Source organism: Carettochelys insculpta, chromosome 1 (genome assembly GCF_033958435.1).
Source record: "Carettochelys insculpta isolate YL-2023 chromosome 1, ASM3395843v1, whole genome shotgun sequence".
Classification (NCBI taxonomy): domain Eukaryota; kingdom Metazoa; phylum Chordata; order Testudines; family Carettochelyidae; genus Carettochelys; species Carettochelys insculpta.
In genome coordinates this window covers 243,750,356-243,770,111 of record NC_134137.1, presented here as the reverse complement: position 1 = coordinate 243,770,111, position 19,756 = coordinate 243,750,356, and the positions used below count along the sequence as shown (strand labels likewise).

General features: G+C 43.3%; 1 protein-coding gene across 3 annotated transcripts in view; it reads right to left on the bottom strand.

Moving 5' to 3' along the window:
• Positions 1 to 2,035: 2,035 nt before the first annotated feature.
• Positions 2,036 to 19,756, bottom strand: part of LOC142017961 (protein mono-ADP-ribosyltransferase PARP12-like) — a 54,487-nt gene continuing 36,766 nt past the window's right edge. For 2 of the 3 annotated variants that reach the window (XM_075003323.1, XM_075003331.1), the window contains 6 exons: positions 17,940 to 18,060; positions 16,420 to 16,516; positions 15,326 to 15,404; positions 7,732 to 7,862; positions 5,853 to 6,004; positions 2,036 to 4,748 (listed from right to left, as the gene is read on the bottom strand). In XM_075003323.1, coding sequence (XP_074859424.1) covers positions 4,465 to 4,748; positions 5,853 to 6,004; positions 7,732 to 7,862; positions 15,326 to 15,404; positions 16,420 to 16,516; positions 17,940 to 18,060 — 864 coding nt within the window. In that variant the 3' untranslated portion in view covers positions 2,036 to 4,464. The remainder of the gene's footprint in view (positions 4,749 to 5,852; positions 6,005 to 7,731; positions 7,863 to 15,325; positions 15,405 to 16,419; positions 16,517 to 17,939; positions 18,061 to 19,756) is intronic. The other variant, XM_075003339.1, reaches the window with a different exon arrangement.

Here is a 19,756-nt window from a genome sequence, read left to right as displayed (position 1 = left end):
CCTTTCTGCTAGCCAGACAGGATAGCTGGCAAGGTACACTGAGGCATGTAACAGTGTGTAAAGCTACATTACCTCCCCCTTTCAACCCCTCACGAACAAGTCTTGAGTGGGTCACACTTTATATAACTGTTTTAAAACAATATATTGAGAGGCAATTTGAGCTTGTGATTGTAATTTAGCAATTACTTTCTTTAGCCAACAGCACATTCTCATTAAGCAAATACAGGATAATGTTAATACACTTAGCAATGGATGAAACATTATAGACACTACGCCCTTAGAAATGGGGGACCAGTCTGTAACAGTGTTGTACCTACGAAAGCCTGTCATTTCTTTTTTGGATTTAGCCATTCTCATCGCCATTTGCATGTAGTATTTGAATGACATGGTTCCCTGTAGCCTCTTGTGTTTCTTGCAAAACCTGAATCATCTGTTTTTGCCTGGTCAATCATGCCAGTCCAGGCCAAGGGTAACAGAGAAATTAACCAAAGTTATAGTGTGCTGTGCCCTTTTGCTATTTGGTAACTAGTGTGATTGCCAGTATATAGTATGCCAGCACTGCATCTCCATTCATCCACTGGTGGCTGGCTGATACTTCCCTCTTATTTGAACATTTCAACTGTAAACCAGTATCTTGCTGTATGGGGGCCTTAGTTTTCCAAATGATGAGACAGAAAATCCCACTTGTCATCTACCAGCAGTGTGCAACCAAAAGCCAAAGTAAGTGGGATTCTTTACAAGAAAAAGCTACTCTGTGTAACACAGAAGGCGCACATTATCTGCAGTGTCATGCACGCACACTGTCTCTCTCTCTCTCGCTGATCCAGTGTTCTTTCATCATTGAGCCACAGTGCAAAAGGTGGAACAACAGAGCCTGCAGGAACTCACCCCCTCCACTCTCACCCTCTGGCAGAATAGCCCATTGTTCAGTGGTTCCAACACTCACCTGAGGGGGGCGGGGGAAGGGAGGGACAGCCCTATTCACATCCCTTCTCGCCCTCAGGCTGTTGGAGCGGGAGGGAGAGATTTGAACAGGAGGGCTTCTGCATTCCAGGTGAGGTCTTTAGCCATTGAGCAGTGTTATGATCTCCTCCCCGTCTCCACACTCACCTGCTTCCTTGCTAAAACAGACGAGGGGTCCAACACCAGGAAAGAGGTTGCAGCTGACATCTCAAGCAGAGAGAGGTGCCTCCCTCCAGCTCAGATCGAGGTCTGCACGACAGACCTATATTGGTAATACCACAACGCCCACAGGTATGAGCCCCCCCGTGACGTTATAGCAACTTCACCACTATGTCAGTTGGAGAGCTTCTGCCACTCACACAGCTACTGCCTCGCAACGAGGTGGAGTAACTATGTCAATGGGAAAACTCTTTTCCCTGGGTCTACAGCATCTCCCTTAGTACTGCAGCAGCACCATTGCAAGTGTTGACTATCCTTAGACACCAAACTCAGAGGGGCACGGCTTGGAATAAACCCACCATCTTGGCACCTCCCCTGACTATCTTAGGCAGAGATCTACCGGGTGTGCTGGCTTTTGTGAATCCCATTCTGAGGCACCTCTGCCTCACCATTCACTGTGCAGGGAGCTGAAGCACAGAACTCAGGCTTTGTGAATTCCGGGGATTTTTCAGGGTGCCTTCAAGGGATGCTCTGCATCACCACACTGAAGAGTCTCTGTGAATCCAACCCTTAGGTGCCTAAAAACACATGAATAGTCAATGAGACCAAGGTGCCTAAATCAAATAATTCAGCCACATTTGCATCTTACAAAAAATGCAGCTGCACTGTATCGATAACCATAAAATTTAGTATAGCAGCTTTTCTTCAGGATGGGGTAGGATGTGTGTGGACGTGTGTGTGTATAAAATCCATAGCAAACTAGTTACTTGTTGACCAGCACCTCCCATGTCTGAACCAGGAACTGTTCCATGGCTGCCTCCTGTCAATTTTTGCTTTTTTCAGGACTGTCTAAAGTAATTGCTACTAGATGATGCTGTCCCCACATAATTAACAAACACAAGATATCTAACAATGACATTTTGACATTCAGTTTATTAAAAGACACTTTGTGATTGTAAAGTTCAACTACACCAACATCTCTACTACAAGTGATTCCCTTTGATGTAGTCCCGCGTAAATCAGAATTAATTTAAAAATCGTTTCACCAGAGGTTTTGTACCAGTTGGTCAGGTAAACCCAAGTTCCAGAAACACAGAAGAGGTTGGAATAGCAGTATTAACTGGCAACATTGCCTACTCTGTTTGATTATGACATAAGCTTACAACATATTACACTACACATTTTAACAAGAAAAGAAGAAAAATATACACTAGGTGCAATGTAGACAAGTTAACGTTCATTTTGGAACTTTAATGATGAGCTGCACAGGAGAAATGTAAACTTGACTCCCGCATTCCAACATTTCTTATGCATAAAGAGGGCCTGAAAAGAATGTCAAATGCTTTGCCTGCTTTGTTTTTCGCATTATAAATTAATGTCATGTATATCCTGGCTGCCTCTGCAGCAACTAAAAGCCTAGAGACATTAGTTCATCACAAGAGACAAAGGCTGAGTAATAGAACAGATGTTTATACTCTATTAAACTGGTGTCTAACATACTAAACACCAACAAAATGGCATTTAAGAGTATTTCAGAATCAACCTCCACCTCTTTTCACTCTTCAGCTGAGGTGTCAAACCACTCAATACATACATCGGCATGCATCCACCAACAGAGATGACTGGATTCTAGATTTCTGACATTTTTCCCCCAAGCTGAAAACAAACATTCTTTATTATATAAAGGCCTGAGAGCATATTAATTTCCTAAGCTTGCAAACTTCTCCCTCAGTGGCAGCGTGTTAATTTCCAGCAGAGCACTTGAACATCTCCGGACTAGAATGTGTCTAACTCCCACACCCAGGTTGTGGTTATAATTTGCCTAAATTCAAAACCATTTTTTCCCCAAAACAAAAGGCAATAGTCTCCAAATATGCCCCATTATAAACATCAGTGATTCTTTCTGTAGCAGGTATGCCCTCCCTCCAGCTGAGGGTGACTGCTCACTCTTGCCAAAATGATTCACCTTGGAGCAGATGCATTTCAGCCCAAAAGATAAGCTCTTAGAAAGTTAGTAGAAATAATGGAACTGTGATCTTCCTTACCAAAAAGCCCCTTGCATGATGGTCACCGTTGGGAAAGTTACCCATTGCTGACATGGGGTAATGCTAATCATGGTTTTATGAAAATGTAGACCTCAACGAACTGGTAAAACTGAACCACTTCAGGAACAATGGTTAGAACTCTGTTCTTTAAAGTGGAGCGGAAAAGTTCTGAGAAAGAAAACACGTTCTACTGCACCAGCGTGATGAAGAACATCTTTAAAGGTGTTCACTCTCCACAAGTTATATCACTGGCACAACGAAAATTACTGTCCACCCTGCATAGACAGAAAGCATCAAAGCTTCTTATGGCCTTACTTCTGTCCTACAGCATTTGCTGGACATCCATCCACATGTGGAAAACGTATTACGCTAAAGGCAAAGTTTTCTAGTGAATCTCAACCAAGCCTTTAAATTTATGCATCCATTCATTAGCATCTGAAACAACAGATTCTATAAGATACCTGTTCCCAGGCTGTCAACTGTAATGGTGTATACCTCCTGCCTTCCTACCCACAGATCCAAGTTGCACAGCGAGTCTGCTATAGAGCTGGAAACAGAACTATGGCTGACAGTTTTCTGCTATAGCCATTAAATTGGCATCGCTTATGCAGTAGGAAGAACTTCTTCTGAGACCTTATTCATTACACCAATTTATAAGAACAGACTTCATTTTTCTAGTTATTTATTTTAATCGAAAATATTGATATCCAAGAACACCACTCTATCAAATCCACTGTGAACAAATTCCTTGGATATGCTAGGGTAGAACATCGCCAATGGTAGACTTGGCAATGGAAAGAGCTATCTCAGTAAAGCCACCTGCGTTGAATGGCTCCTCATTCGGAGCCCTACAAAATCAAAAAGCTATAAGTATACGATCAATTTATGTATGAACTATATTGAACTAAAGCAGGCAATTTTTCTCTGAGCTGCACTTATTTCAGAAGAGAAATCCACTCCAATCAGCATTTCTAAAGCTCCTGCACAAAGAAGAATCACAGAATTTCACTCTCACATTCCCAATTCTGACCCTCCTGGGGGAGGCCAACCTACTGTTTACATACTATGAAAAAGTGAAAGTTTGATTAGAAAAAGAGTAGTCTCCTAGTATTCAAGACACTCCTCCCACCAATCTCCTTCAAAGAGCAAATTCTTCGGATGTAGCAACTGGAAAGGTGCTCTGTTAAAAATGAGAGGTCAGTATTAGACAGTCTAATCCAGGATAAGAAACCCTTAGAAATGTATACAATACAGTCTAGATGCTGCAGTGAGAGACACCAACTGCTCTCGGCCTTATTTAAGATACAACACATTTTTTTTCCTCTTCACCATAGTCTATCATATACTCAGGGTAAATCTGATGCTTCTCAAAGATGACAAAAATGGAGGGAACCAGCACGTTGTCCACACAGCTGTCATAAAAGGTGAGCATATTAGCAGGTCTTTGTGGGGGACGAACGTAGGTTGGGTTTCCTCTAACATAGTCTCCAACTAGAACTCGAGCCACAAACACAGTGTTTCCTCTTGTAGACGAATGATTATAACAGTGGGCATACTTAGCATCTCTGGCAAAGTAACTTCCTAGGAATGACAAAAAGGCACTGTCAGGATACTGGCCAGGCATGCTGGATTTTACACAGCAGGCACAAAAGAGCTAGCACTGCACAATGTCTAGAATGTATCTGACTCAAGTTTCAATAAGTGAACGTTACGCCTATTGGCCTTCCAGTACGTATAAATGGCGATTTCATAGCAGACAGCGAAAGGATTTTGCCATACAACGTGCACTCATTTCAAGAGGAAGGAAAGTACAGACTAGGCTACGCAGGAGTGATAGAAAGGCAGAGTAAATAAAACTTGCACAGGAAGAGTAAGACATTAGCTCAACAGGTATAGTACAAGGGAAAAAACTAATGTTGAGTGCTGAAGGAAAATAGAAAAACCAGCATGGGGGAGAGGAGTTCAGGGAAAGATCTCCTGTGTCCATCTGACTGAGAGAACTATCACCTTCCACAAATGCTCTCCTGCTGCAGTGAAGGAGGCGATGGACTGGCAAGTCTCCTTCCACTTCCTAGGAACCAAAACATTCCCTCTCTGTATAACGATTCTTTTCAACCCCCAAACTAATTCTTTCTAACTCCCTCCTGCCATCAAATTCTCCATCTATAGAAATGAACTCCTTTGAAACAAGAGAGAGTACCAGAGTATCCCTCCCCTCCTTTCCCCATGCACAAAACCAACAAAAATCATCACAGCAACTTAAAGTTATCACTGTTACTTATAAAAAACAACTCCCACTGTATCATCTTCACTGGGTATGCTAGATCAGTGTTTCTTAAACTGTGTTCCACGGAGCTGTGGTGCTCTGTGAACAACTCGCAGGTGTGCCACAAGTGTTTGGAAAAATACGCTGCTGGTACATATTTTCTGTTATAAAAACCAGATACAATGGTACCGCTTCATTGCTACGATACCTGATTAAATCACTTCAGTTTGGTTTTGCTGTAAATGTTGCTGTTTGGCTTTTTTTTATTTTTTGGTCTGACAACATTTTTTTTTGAAGAAAATTTTCATAGGAGTTCCACATAACAAAATTTTGTTTGGTGTTCCTGATCTCAAAAAGTTTCAGAAACACTGCTCCAAAGAAAGTCTGTGATTTCATATCAACAGTCACTTCCTCCTCACCTTTTCCATAGTTCGTTCCATGGACCCCACAGATTCTCCAGTCAAAATTGTGATTGCAGATGGCTTCCAAAAGGGAACTGTCAGTTCCATGGAACAAGAGCCTCTCATCTACATCTTTTCCTCCATTTTTCTTCTTCATCTGCTCCTTTTGCCTGATGTGAAAAATATATTTAAAGACACACACTATAATACGGATGAGATTGCCAGCCATCTTCTGCATTCCACTGGCACTCAGGTTAGAGCTGCTAGTCAGGGGACAGCTGCAGAAATTACTCTATTAAACGTGTGAAGGTTTATGTTGTGAAAAATCTCATCTGTATTTTCAGAAACCATTTTACTGTGCAAATCAGCAATACTCCTGGGACGGCTCTGTGTTAAGGAGAGCAGAGAGACCAGGTTTTTGCCTCCCTACATTTTATAAAAATCTGAAAGGGATCATGGAAAAAGCTAGAAGGCAAATGGCTTAAGATTAGTTGTGAACTGTTGTTAAATGCTAGAAGTTATTTTCAAGGTCTCGTCTTTGAAAATAAACCACTGCTAGCAAACTCTTCTGCGCTGCTTAGCAGTTGTTACTGTTTCTTGGTTAGACTATTATTAGCTCCATCACTGGCAAACCCAAACTGTTTTTGGGGGAAAAAATGTCCTCTGCCTAACTAGTTAGATTCTTATGTGCTCTTCCAAACCCTATTTGCCACTGCATCACAGAACCCTTACTAGAAATGTTTCTACCACTGTTCTTAACAGGCCAACTATGCTATAGAACAGAGGTCAGCAATCTTTCCAAGGTGGAGTGCAGAAATTTGACCTTTTAACCTCTACGTATGGCCTGAGTAACTTTTTAAAGTCACTAAGAGTCCTACTTACAATAGCTTCATTAATAAATAAAGCCGCAGAGCTCTACCGTTTAGTGGTGGTTGGTAGCATTAGCTGGTCCTTTGTTAATCCACAGGGAGCATGGCTTTGAGCAAGCTCCCAGCTGCATGAGGAAGGAAGGAAGGGAGGGACGGGCTGAACTCCCACCTCACGTGCCAATGAAAATCAGCTTGTGTGCTTCTCTTGGGGATTGCTGGCCCTGCTGTAGATATTTAAAACCCAGAAGGAACTAGAGCCCATCAGAAACAAATCCTGTGAAGGGATTGTAGCTCAATGCAGTTTAACTGTTTTAGGAGCCCCTACAAAGCCTTTAGGGACCTTGCTCTGAGAGAAGTGTGGCGCAATTGTAAACCATTCATTAAAAGAGACACTCTTGAGCCACTACGGCAGAGTTATTAAAGAATAACATCTCCTTCTGCACATGTGCAGTGAAGACTCCGCCATCAGGGCAATTCAGAATTAAGTAAACCCCAGAGCTGTGTGCCAGCCCCAGCCAGTGCGCCCTCTAATTATTTTCCATCCAGGGACTGAACACATTGTGAGATGTACACCAATGCATGTGCAGATATGCACCCCCAATAGAAACACCTGCTGCCCACTGTGGGTGGCTGTAGGCGCTCTGCTAATCAGCTGGGTAGCAACTGCATCTCCCCATGGCCCCCAAAGCACTCAGCTTACAGGGAACACTGGCCCCAGCTGTTACTTTACATTAAATAGCTGCTCCGTGCAGTCAGCTGCTTTGCTGTAGTGGGACATTATCTCCTCCAGGAGCGGGTGTTGAAGCTCAGCCGCAATAGTGTATCAGCAATAAGTAGCTCATTCACCCCAGAAAAGACAGAGCTTTTAAGTGACAGAGCTAAAGTAAAATTTCAGCGCCACACTGGGCTGGCTCCAGAGTTAGTATCAGTCACCAGCATGTACACCCAGCAGACAACTTTGGAAGTTATGAGATTCACGCCCCTTGTTATCCTCACAACCAGTGTAATGTAATAAAATAGATACAAACCACTGAAAGACTTGCCAAAGGGATGGGTTCTGAATCCGCCTTATTCTCTGGATAACAAAGTTGCTCATTGTCTTTTTAAACAGTCTCTCGATCTCAATGTACTCAGAGGATGTATTAGTTATCTCCACTGCCTACAAAATACCAAACCACAGCCAAAGGTTACCGAAAGTTTCGAGTGCGTGTAAGGGATGACCATCCTTTCACAGGCAGCGCCAATGAGACCAAAGATGGCTCTCATGAGCCCATGTAGTGGTTGAAATCCTATTTGCTCACAGAACAGGAACAGCACAGAGAGAGCTGCTAGGCACAGAGAGTCCCTGGGCAGTGTACCTCTCTCTTTGGGAAGGACCTCTCAGACACAGCAGAAATGAATTCCAGTTCTGTATACATTCCACACTTTAGCTGCTGAGATAAACTATCAACTATAAACCAGCCTAAGTCTACCAACTCCTGTAACAGGCAAACATCAGTTGGTAACAATTTTTAGTCACCACTGGCTAGGGCAAATGTGAACTTAAAGTGAAAGGCTCCACTTCTGACATGTCGCCAGTCAGTGCACCTAAAACAGGTAGCAGAGGCTGCTGCGAGAGGCACTGTGAAAGCAGCAGCTTCATCAGCTCTGTCATAATGAAAATTCAAGCATGCCACTGATTTTGTAAGTTAAGTAGGACTTAGATGTAGCACATTCATAGCTGTATGCAGTCTACTTTTATTTACTAGAGCAATATGAATTAGACAAACTCTGAATGGAAACATTTTTAAACTTAAGGGGATTTTAGAATGAACCAAGCTGCAGTGGCAAAATTATTTCTTTAGATTCACTCAGAAGCCTACCACTGTGCAAAGTGCAACTCCACTTTTTTATCCAAGAAACACGTTACAAGGCCAGTTTACAATGTGACTCATCGGGATCACAGAAGACACAATGAATTAGAGCTTGCCTTAGACTGAGCCCAGTGTATTTCATAGGACAGTAGATCCATATTTTGCAACAAAAGAACTGATGAAGTGTACAGCACTGTGAGTTATGTCACTGTAATTGGCACCAGGCAACCACACTTATTCATTTTGTTCATGTATGAGAAGAAAAGCATTTTTGTGGTCATTCAGACTGACATGACCTCTCACGCTGCTCATTCCATGAAGGAATTCTCACCCCTTCCATGGCCGCAAGGTCTCTCAGAAAGCCTCTTTTCCGCTCCATCATACTACCATTCCAGGCCTTCCTGTTCATGCATGACTCACTGCCTTGGGTGGTCCCTAACCGAGCGCTTTGTGCCTTTGAAGTCAGAGAATGGAACTTTCAGTTGGGTCTGGCTAGCAGCAGAGACCAGGGATACATGGGAGACGACCAGCTAAGGCACACAGAGTGGAGTCTGGACCTGGGCAATGGAGCTGCTGAAGCTGCTACAAGTTCCCCACTTCCTGGCCACTCACGATGGGATGCAGGGGGCAAAGTCTGAGGCCAACATGCTCTGAATAACACTGGCTGAACTGAGCTGAAGAGCTCCTGGCACTGGCTGCTAGCTATGTAACTGCTTCCTCCCCAACCTCTTTTTAACTTCTCTCACCCACACGGAGGCCACCTGCCAGGAAGCAGTGAGGGTGGTCAGGAACGTGTTACGGTCTGACAGAAAATATCTGGGTGGCAAATCCTAACTTGCTCATATCTAACATTAAAACCAATCCTCAGGCTGACAGAACAACCACCACATCTAAAATTATAGGCTGGTATGGTCTGCGGTATCCCAACGGCTTTGCACTTGTAAGCATTTCTATCTCCACATTAGAGATGGGAGTGACCGGAGCAGAGAAGTTATCCAACTTATCCAAAGTCACACTTTCAGTGGCAAAACTAGCTCTTCTGACTCTAAGCAGCTCTTTCATCTCATTGCAGCACAGTGATTTTTTTTCTGACATGACAAGAGCTCCCAGACCTAACAGACACACAGAATGCCAACAAGCCTCTGACGTGGAGAAGAGAGAGATCAAACACCTCTTGATGCCAACTGGCAGAGGACACAAGAGTACATAAAGTTACTAGGATCCCCTAGCTTCACCAAAAGGAGTCATGTAAGGTCTCTACTGAAAGCATGTGTCATGCTGGTCAGCATAATCATGTGAGATGCGTGTACCAAAAGCATGAGGAATTATATATACACATGCACTGGAACAATGTTCTCTGGGCTTTGCAGTTAAAGGCAGAGGTAGCCTGCACTGAGACAGATTTCTCCAAATAGGAGATGGAAGATATTTATCTCCCTGACTGACCACAGTATATCTCATAATGGAAATCTATTTGCATATGGAGACAAATGCTAATGACTATATTGCAAGTGCTGCAGGAAAAAGGAAAGGCAGCAGGGATTACCCTGTTTATAAGTAAAGACTAGGAACTTCTGGAGGCATGACTGAAGGTATGGTATATACCTGGGAGTCTCAGTCATGAAAGAAAAACTACCAGTAGACTTGATCTTATGAAAGGAAGATCTGAACCATTCTGGCTGGAAATGCTGCAAAAAGGATTCAGGGTAAAGTTTGCTGTAGAAGACAGGGAGCTAACTTTACACTTTAGCAATCATGTTTTTATTTTCTATCTAACCATTTGTTTCTGCTATTCTTTCTAACTATCCTTTGAATCAGTTCAATTACAAAAAACCATATTCTTGTTTTCATTAACACCTCTCAAAGTGCTGTGTGAAAAGCAGAGTAATGAGCCTGAGTTAAAACTTGCCAGATGTGTGCAGTGCTCCATGGGGAGTTGTGAATCTGTGAGTGGTCAGTATCAGAGAGGTAGCCGAGTTAGTCTGTATCTTCAAAAACAAGAAGGCCTGTGATACCTTATAGACTAACAAAACAAAAAAGCTGTCACGTGGTACTTTAAAGACTAATAAAATCATTTATTACACGATGAGCTTTCACGGGACCCACTTCTTCAGAGTAAGGCTGTGACCTGAAGAAGTGGGTCTGTCCCACGCAAGCTCATCACCTAATAAATTATTTTGTTAGTCTTTTAAGTGCTACATTACTTCCTTTTTGTTTCGATAGAATACAGACTAACACGGCTACCTCTCTGTTACTTACAGATTAACAGATATTTTGGAGCATAAGCTTTCGTGGGCAAAGACATGCTTTGAAAGCTTATGCATCAAAATATCTGAGAGGTAGCCATGTATCTTGAAAAACAACAAGAATTCCTGCGCACCTTATAGACTAACAAATATTTTGGAGCATAAGTTTTCGTGGCCAAAGACCCATCTGAGTAAGCGTGTCTTTGCCCATGAAAGCTTACGCTCCAAAATATCTGTTATTCTATAAGGTGCCACAGGAATTCTTGTTGTCTTCCAAAATATCTTTTAGCCTATAAGGTACTACAGGATTCTTGTTGTGTTTGTGAGTGTTTGGTGGATCAGGGATGGGGCATTCATGAGGGGGATACTCAGTTGGCTGGTGTGTGTTGATAGCTAAGCAGTACATAGAGAGGGGCTTGGAAGGCCTCACTTTGCCAGAGACTGGTGGATTCAAGGAGGTGATCTACAGCAGGCATGGACAAGGGCAAATGGTATTAAGGTGCCTCACACCCTTGGGAAGTGTTACACAGTGCTCTGACCCTATCATATATTTCCAGATTTACAGGTTCTATGTAAAAAGTGGAGCATGCTAGAACATAGACTCCAAATACAGTCATACATTTTAAACCCCTGGGATAGGGTTGCCAACTCTGACTGAAGCTATTCTGGGAGATTCTCCCCACACTCCCTCCTACATGATGTAATATAATTTTCTTAAAATATCCTATTAAAATCACCAGGATTGATTTCATCAGTCACCAGGAGATCGACACTGGTTTCGGGAGACTTGAGACCCCCCCCCAGCCCCCCCCAACCAGCTTGCACCACAGAGAACCCTGGAGTGAATTCTGCACTGAAAAAAAATTAAAATTAAAATTCTTCAAAGTTCAGCAAATTTTAATTGTCAAAATAACACAGAAACACAAACAACATACAACATAATCATTTTCAATTGTATTGGTAATTTATTTCAAAATATTTGTCGGCAAGTAATTGAAAATTGAGTGATTAGATTATTTTGACAAATAAAATATACAGAATTTAAAACACTATGTAGAACGTTTCAGTTTTTGGTGCAGAATTTCCTCAGGAGCAACTTTCAGATATCATCATTCATTTCTTGCCATTTTTATCTTTTCAGATACAAGATGAACCTCTCTAATCCAGCACTCTCAGAATGTGACTGGTGCCAGACAAGAGAATTTGCCACACCACAGGAAGTCAATATTGTCTAGCAGCATTGTCAACACTTCCACTGCTTACTGGGCTCTTAGGAGACATTTAGGGGTAAATTACAGCTAAAGAATAACACTGAATTTAGAGAGCCAGGACTGGTGGCTGTGAACACACTTTAGGGAACTGCAGGAAACTTGGCAACATCCATGATAAGTGGTCATCTGAGTGGTTAAAATCATACCAGATTAGGGACGTTGCCAGATGAGAGAGTGCCAGGTTAGAAAAATTCAACCTGTACCAATTCCATTTTGTCACCATTACACACAGTAAAAAAAAAGATAGAGGGAACTAACACAAGATTTACTAACTCTACCAAGCTATCAATATCTAACAACTGAGATTATAGATATGTAAACCTTTACTCTGCATCTTTACTTTCATGTCTCAGAGTACTTTACAGAATAAATACTGCAATCTCCAATATTATGTATAGGGAAAGAGGAAGAAAATTGTGGATCTTACACTAGGCAGGGAAGACTTTTTAAGTGTTTCTCATAAGTGATCCCTTCCAGTGTGATGAGATTTGCAGGAACAGTTTGCAAAGTCAATGTCTGAAATGAAAGAAATTCAAGACTGAGGTATCAGACATTGGGAAGGATACCAGGGAGGCACGCAGCATCCCAGCCAGTCAAGAAACAGTGAAAGATGAGGACTACCTACTATGAAAGAAAAGCCTTATGCTCCAAGAGGTAATGACTGATGTCCAACCAATTATACTTCCATCTGGCCTGCACTTTAAGAACTGATCATACTTTGCAGTTATTTAATATCTTCAATCTTAAATTGCCAACTGAGACAAGGTACTTGACTGAAACTCAAGCTAGTGTCTGCAGTACCTCACTCTACTAACACCCTCAGTAATAACTTTTTTCTATCAAATTCCGTGTCCAGTTAAGCCTGTGCAACCCCATTGTCTCCAATGCACCTGACTGGAATGTAGGCTGGTACTTTAAAAAGAAAATAAAGAAAGAATTAAGTCCCCAAATCCCATTCGCATCTAAAGGGAACTGAGCACCTAAATGCCTTTGGCTACTTTGAAAAACCCAGCCTTTGTGAACAAGTCTGTTGAAAATACACATGAAGGATTTCCTGATGGCTGGGATAAGAGGAGAAAAGACTTATTTTGGTCACTGAGCTCAGCTTTCCCACAGGTCCATATTCTGATTCCCCTACTGGTGCTGAGTAGCACTTTATTCCACAGGGTATTCATTGTAAACAAAACCACCTAGCGTGACTAAGGGTATCCAGACCTGGTCCATACAGCCTAAGGGGCAGCTGGTCTACAACTGGCCTAGTGTGCTCTGAAACCACTCCACCATTACAGTCTGGGTCTCTGGGATGAAGAACTGCGCAGAATGCAAATGGCTGGAACGTTCTTCTCCCTGGCTGTCACCTGCTGGCAGAATGCCACAAGACTGCTCTTACTGCCACAGAGTTCAGGCCACAGTAAAAGCAACCTGAGAATCAGGAATTCAGAACTAGCTCCTAGATGCCTCCCACTTATTCTCTGTACAAGAGACTCAGCCAACTTCACCCAGGACATCTGTGGCACTGCTGGCAACAGAGCCTGCACTTAAACCTCCGCAACCCTATGACTTCACTACGGTTTACATGGGGTTACATAGGCTAGAATTTTCAAAGGAAGATGAAGGAGGAGCTACAAAACCACTGCATATTCAAGCTCTTGATTCTGGGACCTATTCCACAGCCACATGATAACTACGTTATGAACTAGTTAGTTCAGTTTCTTAAACTACATTCCACGGAACACTGGTGTTCTGTGAGCAACTCACAGGTGGACTGCAAGCATCTGACACTTTTTTTATATTATACACTGCTGGTATATATTTTCTGTTATCAAAATCAGATACAATGTTACTACTTCATTGCTGCGATACCTGATTAAATTACTTCGGTTTGGTTTTGCTGCATATGTTTCTGGGGTGGTTTTTTTTTTTGGCCTGACAACAATTCTTTTGAAAAAGAAAACTTTCACAAGAGTTACGCATAAAAAATATTATTGTGTGGTGTTCCCTGGTCTCAAAAAGATTACAAAACACTGGACCAGATAATTCCACTATTTCGTTCAATCCATCTGTTGCAGCAATATGCAGTTACCATCAAAACTGCTAGTAAAATCTCCTAGACGTCCAACAGACTCGCTCTCACTTGTTAGCTTTATTTCTCTGGGTATATATTATATATGTTTAACTCTGTATTTATTTTAATAGATATGAAAACAGAGGGGCAAAGATTTTTCAAGTTTCTGTGAAGAGAACCAAAGTACAAGTTTCACTATCAGAGAGTTATTTGCAATTAACATTTATAATTAGCAACAACTTTGAATCTCTCCCATTCACAGGGGTACATAGGCTAGAATGCTTATGCTCAGGTATAAAAAAAGTGGAACACTTGGTGACATCAGAGGAAGTGCATGAGCTATAGAGATTTTCACTTCTAAGTCACATGTTCAAATTGGATGTAGTAAGGACCATCATATGATAGGAAGCTTCTCTGGCAGTTTATGTGGCAAGAGTTGGTAATCTCAGTCCAGATCCTACTGAATAAGCAGGAACTTCAGTGTACAGCTACACCACAATTAAAAACCATTTATTTAACTGCAGTGCAGATGTTCAGGCTCCAGGGTCATCTCACTTCACAGAGTCCTAGAACCCAGGCTCCAGCAATTAGCCAAAGTTCCCTCTGATTTTTCCATCCATGCCCACAATAAATTCTCTTATGTGCACCAAGGCACGCGCGGCTGTGCCCCGCCAATAAAAACACATGCTGCCAGCTACAGGTGGTGGTGGGGGCTCAGCTAACCAACTGGATGGCACGTGAATCTCTCCTAAGCAACCACCCAAGCACTCAGCTTACAGGGAACACTGCCCTTAGCCCGTGTCCTGTGAGCCGCAGTCAGCTGGCACTGGCCAGCCACAAGGGTCTCATTGCTGTGTAGACATACTGCAATTAGACCCACAGCTCCACTAGCACCCATGTTGACCATCCCAGGACACTAAGGCCCAGATTTTTTAAAACGCAGTCACCTAAAGTGGCAGGTGAACTCAAGGGGCATAGAGCGCAAGTGGGGTTTTTGGAGGTGCCGAGACGCTAATCCTAAATACCGTTTAAAATTTGGCTCTTTGTAACTGTATCCCCAAAGGGCAGCTGTTTCTCTAGACGTGGAAATTGCAGCACGTTCCTTTGGACTCAGTGCCTGTCCACCACAAGACCCTGTACAGGAGCAGCCCAGTCTCACTGGAGCCAAAAGGAGAAAACACGAGTACCTTGTACCCCATGTCAGGCAGTGCTGATTTGTCCCAGTGTTTAGGGTAGTTTTGGTCTGAAGGAGCAGTCCCTGTTTGGCTGTTTGCAAACAAAAAGAAAACCAGGCATGAGTCCACAGTTCTTCCACTGCTGTCCTGACCCTTCTCCCAAGCCAACAGGGTCCTCTTGCAATAAGACTTCCTTGGTCACTTCCCCAGTAAGAATTTGCCAACACAGAACAAACCTTGCTACCTATGGCAGATTGCCAATGACGCATTGTCATGTGACTAGGTTGCCAACAGGAATTTATCCCCCTTGCTCTTGTGGGCAACATTTCTTAGCCCCTTATTCTGCTTTCATAAAAGACAAATTCCTCCATATCAATACTTCCTTCCCCTTCACACGAGGTATGACTGGAGCTGGCAGATTCTTGCTCATGCAGGAGAGAGGCTGCAGTGTAGCACACTTGATTGTGCACTGCTGCTGTTACAGGTTGAACTTCATTTGTGTGGCACCCACCGGATCTGAAGGAGTTTTGCCAGGTCAATTTCAGCCCCCACCTGCCATCCTCTGGGATATCCTGGTGGGCCACCATTGCTGGTCCCAGCCACCAGGCTCTGCTGCTGGCCGCAGCCAGGCTCCAGCTACTGGCCCCCTGGATGAGATCCCACCTGCCAGACAAACTCCATTCAGCAGCCAGGGGACCGGAGGCTGGGGACTGTCTCTGGTCCCAGCCCTTGCCAAGGTACCGGCAACCGGCCCCTCTGCCACTGAACTTCCAGCCAGACCCCACTCCCAGCCACGTTGGCTCTCTGATCCAGCAACATTCATGGTACTACAGACTATGGATGTTCCTGAATCAGAGCATCCCAGCTCAGAGAAGTTCAACCTGTATCTGCAAACCAGCAGGTTATATAATTCAACCAAATAATGCAATACTTCGAGGTGAGCAAGAAGAGTTGCATCTGCAGTACAACTGACCACTATGGCAACCTGTAAACCAGAATGATCAATAAGAACCAAGAAACCTCCCCATTAGCAGCCACTGTTGCATGCAGAAGCATTTCGTTTTACAGTGAAAAAAAACCCTCAAAATCAGAACTTTGTTGAGTACCCTTTCTTCATCCTTTTCACGTCTTCAGAAGACACAAACTTTGGTCGCCTGCGGACTTCTCTTCGAGTTTGATAGTGGATGTTTGCCTGAACCATTTCTTGAAAGAGAAAATGTATTTTATTTAAAATATGTACGTATGCTTTACACACAGACATGCTCTTCCTGCAGCAAGAGGAATTACACATGTATTTGTTGATGGACTCTGACAGTTGACTTTTTTGCCTGTTTTGCAACAGCTGTCACAACTATTTTACTATAGGTTGAACCTCAATTGTCTGACACCCTCAGGACCTGACTGGTGCCAGAAGAGAAAATTTTCTGGATCATGGGAGGCCAGTGTTGTCTAGCACATGACCAACACTTCCACTGTTTACTGGGCTCTTAGAAGACATTTAGGGGTAAATTACAGCTAAATAACAGCACAGAACACTGAGAGCCAGGACTGGTGGCTCTAAACCAACTTTATGGAACCATGAGAAATGTGGCCACACCCATAATACATGGGCACCCAGCTAACTAAAATCATGGTGGATTATGGATGTTGCCAGATGAGGAAGTTCTGGATTAGAGAAGTTCAACCTGCACTTTGCCTGAGTCTTCTCTCTCTCCCCTGGGACTCTCATACTTGACCTTTCCTATCTTTCCAGAGCTCACTTGTTCCCTCAACCTTATGCTCTCCATTCAGACCATGGAAAACATTCCAACCTATCAGACAATTCATGACTTTACTATGTATTTTAACAAGGGCTCACTCCCTTATCTCCTGCCTTCTGCTCCCAGTTGAGGCTACAGTGAAGTTGACAACTCTGGAGTGGAGAGCTCAAGGTGTGTGACAGATTTTCTGCACTCCCTGTGAGCCTCAGGAACTCTCCTGCAAAATGGATGCAATACCAATAGGTCAGGACAAGGTTGTGAGAATTCATAAATGACTTTGTAAATGATGGAGATCCCCAGGCAGACCTACAGAGAGGTTACAGCCGTGGTATACAAGTACTCCCACAGTAGATTTGTCAGAGAGTTGAATTAAGGTTGTGGGGTCTAGCAGAAGAAAAACTGTGTGGATGCTCTCGTACAACCAGAGTCTTCTTAAATACAATAACAAATAAAAACCATAGCACAACAAACCAGCACTTGCTGTTCAACTACTTTCTGTTCAAGCCATCCATAAGTTTACTCTAAAGCGAAAAGCCCTCTTTTTTCCCTTCCTCTTAACTCATGCAGCATACCCTGACTTCTTTCTCCAGGATCTGCCTTGTTCCATCTGTCATAAATTTGTCAAAATATTCACTTATAACTTCTTAACTTCTTCAAATTGCAGATGTCTCTCCTTATACTATATTCCATCCTGCACAGGTGAACTGTTTTCCTTCCTCCATAAAACTATCCAAACAACCCTATTGCAACATTCTCCCTCTGCATGCTTCTCCCAGGAAAACACTGCAATGTGGCATGGGACTGCTACTCAGCAAAATATAAACTATAATACCATGTGCTCAATTTTAATTAAAGGGGTACGGTACCTTTAAAATTGATCTCATAGGTTTGGGAACCAGCCTGAAATTGCACAGTGTCATTTTGATCCGCCAGAAATAAATTCTCCAAATCATAAGAAGTTAGCCCAGAAGCCTCATGCTGTCCATCCTATGGAAAGGAAGAGTAGGAAGATACTACAGGTTAAACCCATCTGGAAGGACAAAAGACTGTACAACTATCTTTTTCATTCATTGGCAAATGTGAGCCATGAATTCTGGCTGCTGATAGTAAAAAAATTGTAGTGCTTATCAGTATTCCCGATAAGCTGTTTGCTTGAGTTGCCACCCAGGTGCCACCCAGCTGATTGGCATGGGACCACAGCCACCCACAGCTGGCAGCATGTGTTCTTATTGGTGATCCACCTCTACACAGGCCTCGATACACAAAAAATTTATTCTGCAAATCAATGGAAAAAAGTAAAGGGAACGTTGGTGCTTATATATCATAAGTGGATCTGGGCCTATAAAGGTAAATGAAATGACAGGTCCCTGGCCATATCTATATAAGGTATAATGCAATGAAAGATTGAGAGCTGGAAAATATGGTGGAGGGTAAAGGTCTGCTTTGGAAGACTGACTGGGGATGAGATGTTGAAGGAGGCACACAGGGTCAGAAACTTTGCTCTGGGCACAGAAGATGTCAGAGGTGCTGGTGAACTGAGGAAAAACTAAATCATGGTCACAATCCTTGGCACTTCCCAGGCTTACCATGCATTGATCTCAAAGTGCTGTATAAGGAAAGGGTGTCATCACCCTCCAAATAGCTGCACAATAAAGAAGCCCACATGAGAAATGCCTCGTTCATCTCCATGGGGCATTATCTTTCAGATCTAAGGATGCCAAGTCCAAGGTAAAACAAAGCCATTTCACCATGGATCACTAATTTCCCCAGACCCAAATTGTTTTTCATGCCATCTAAGGTTCCAGAAGTCCCACCTACCCTCTAACCTGCAGCTCCCAGGGACTTCTATTGGAAATGTGCTCTGGGAACAACACGGGCGCCTACAAGTTACCTGGTGGAGTAAAAGTTGCTCCTGGTTGCAAAGAGGCTCTGAGAGGGGCAAAAACAGGCATAGAAAATATACGAGGCAATAGGCTGAGGACGACAAAGCAAAAACATCTAAAGCCCACTTGGACATGCTCCTTTCCACAGCCTGGATAGGAGCTCAAGATTCCCGAACCCCAATGTTCCGCTGCGCCTAGAAAGGGCACGTATGATCCATTGGCAAGATGCATCTTTCATTGCCTTCTACAAGGTTGTCCATTTATAAGGATAATGACCTGCTCCTGCTGCCAATTGCTCCATTATATCAAGTGGTAGATGCCAGCCCTATTCCAACCCTGCTGCTGATCCCCATGGGACTCTATAACCGGGGGGTGCCAATATCCTCTTGTGGCAGGAAAGGACAAGGAGCTTCACCCACCTGGCGCCTTCCCTCCTATGCCGCCAAACCCATCTCTACATTTGTCCTCATTAAGGCCCAATCCCTCCTGTTCAGGTCCTGAAATAGTCTTTACCACTATTAAGATAATGGAGCAGCAAAAATTCCACGGCTCCAGCAGGGGCTAATCAGCCTTCTGTATCCTGGGTTTGGGAACAGCTTCCCTAAAAGTCAGTGGCCAAGGCAGGAAGGGGAACCTAGGCCTGCCTGGGCCCGAGCTCAGGGCCTTTGTTTGGAAAAGTGAGAACCAGCCCTTCTCAGTCCTTTGCTGATCTCTTAGCTGTGACCTTGCCAGCTGCCTGCCCTGTTTATCCTCTTTGGAGCACTGGTTTGTATGACAGCTCCTCACCAGTCTCCAAGTGG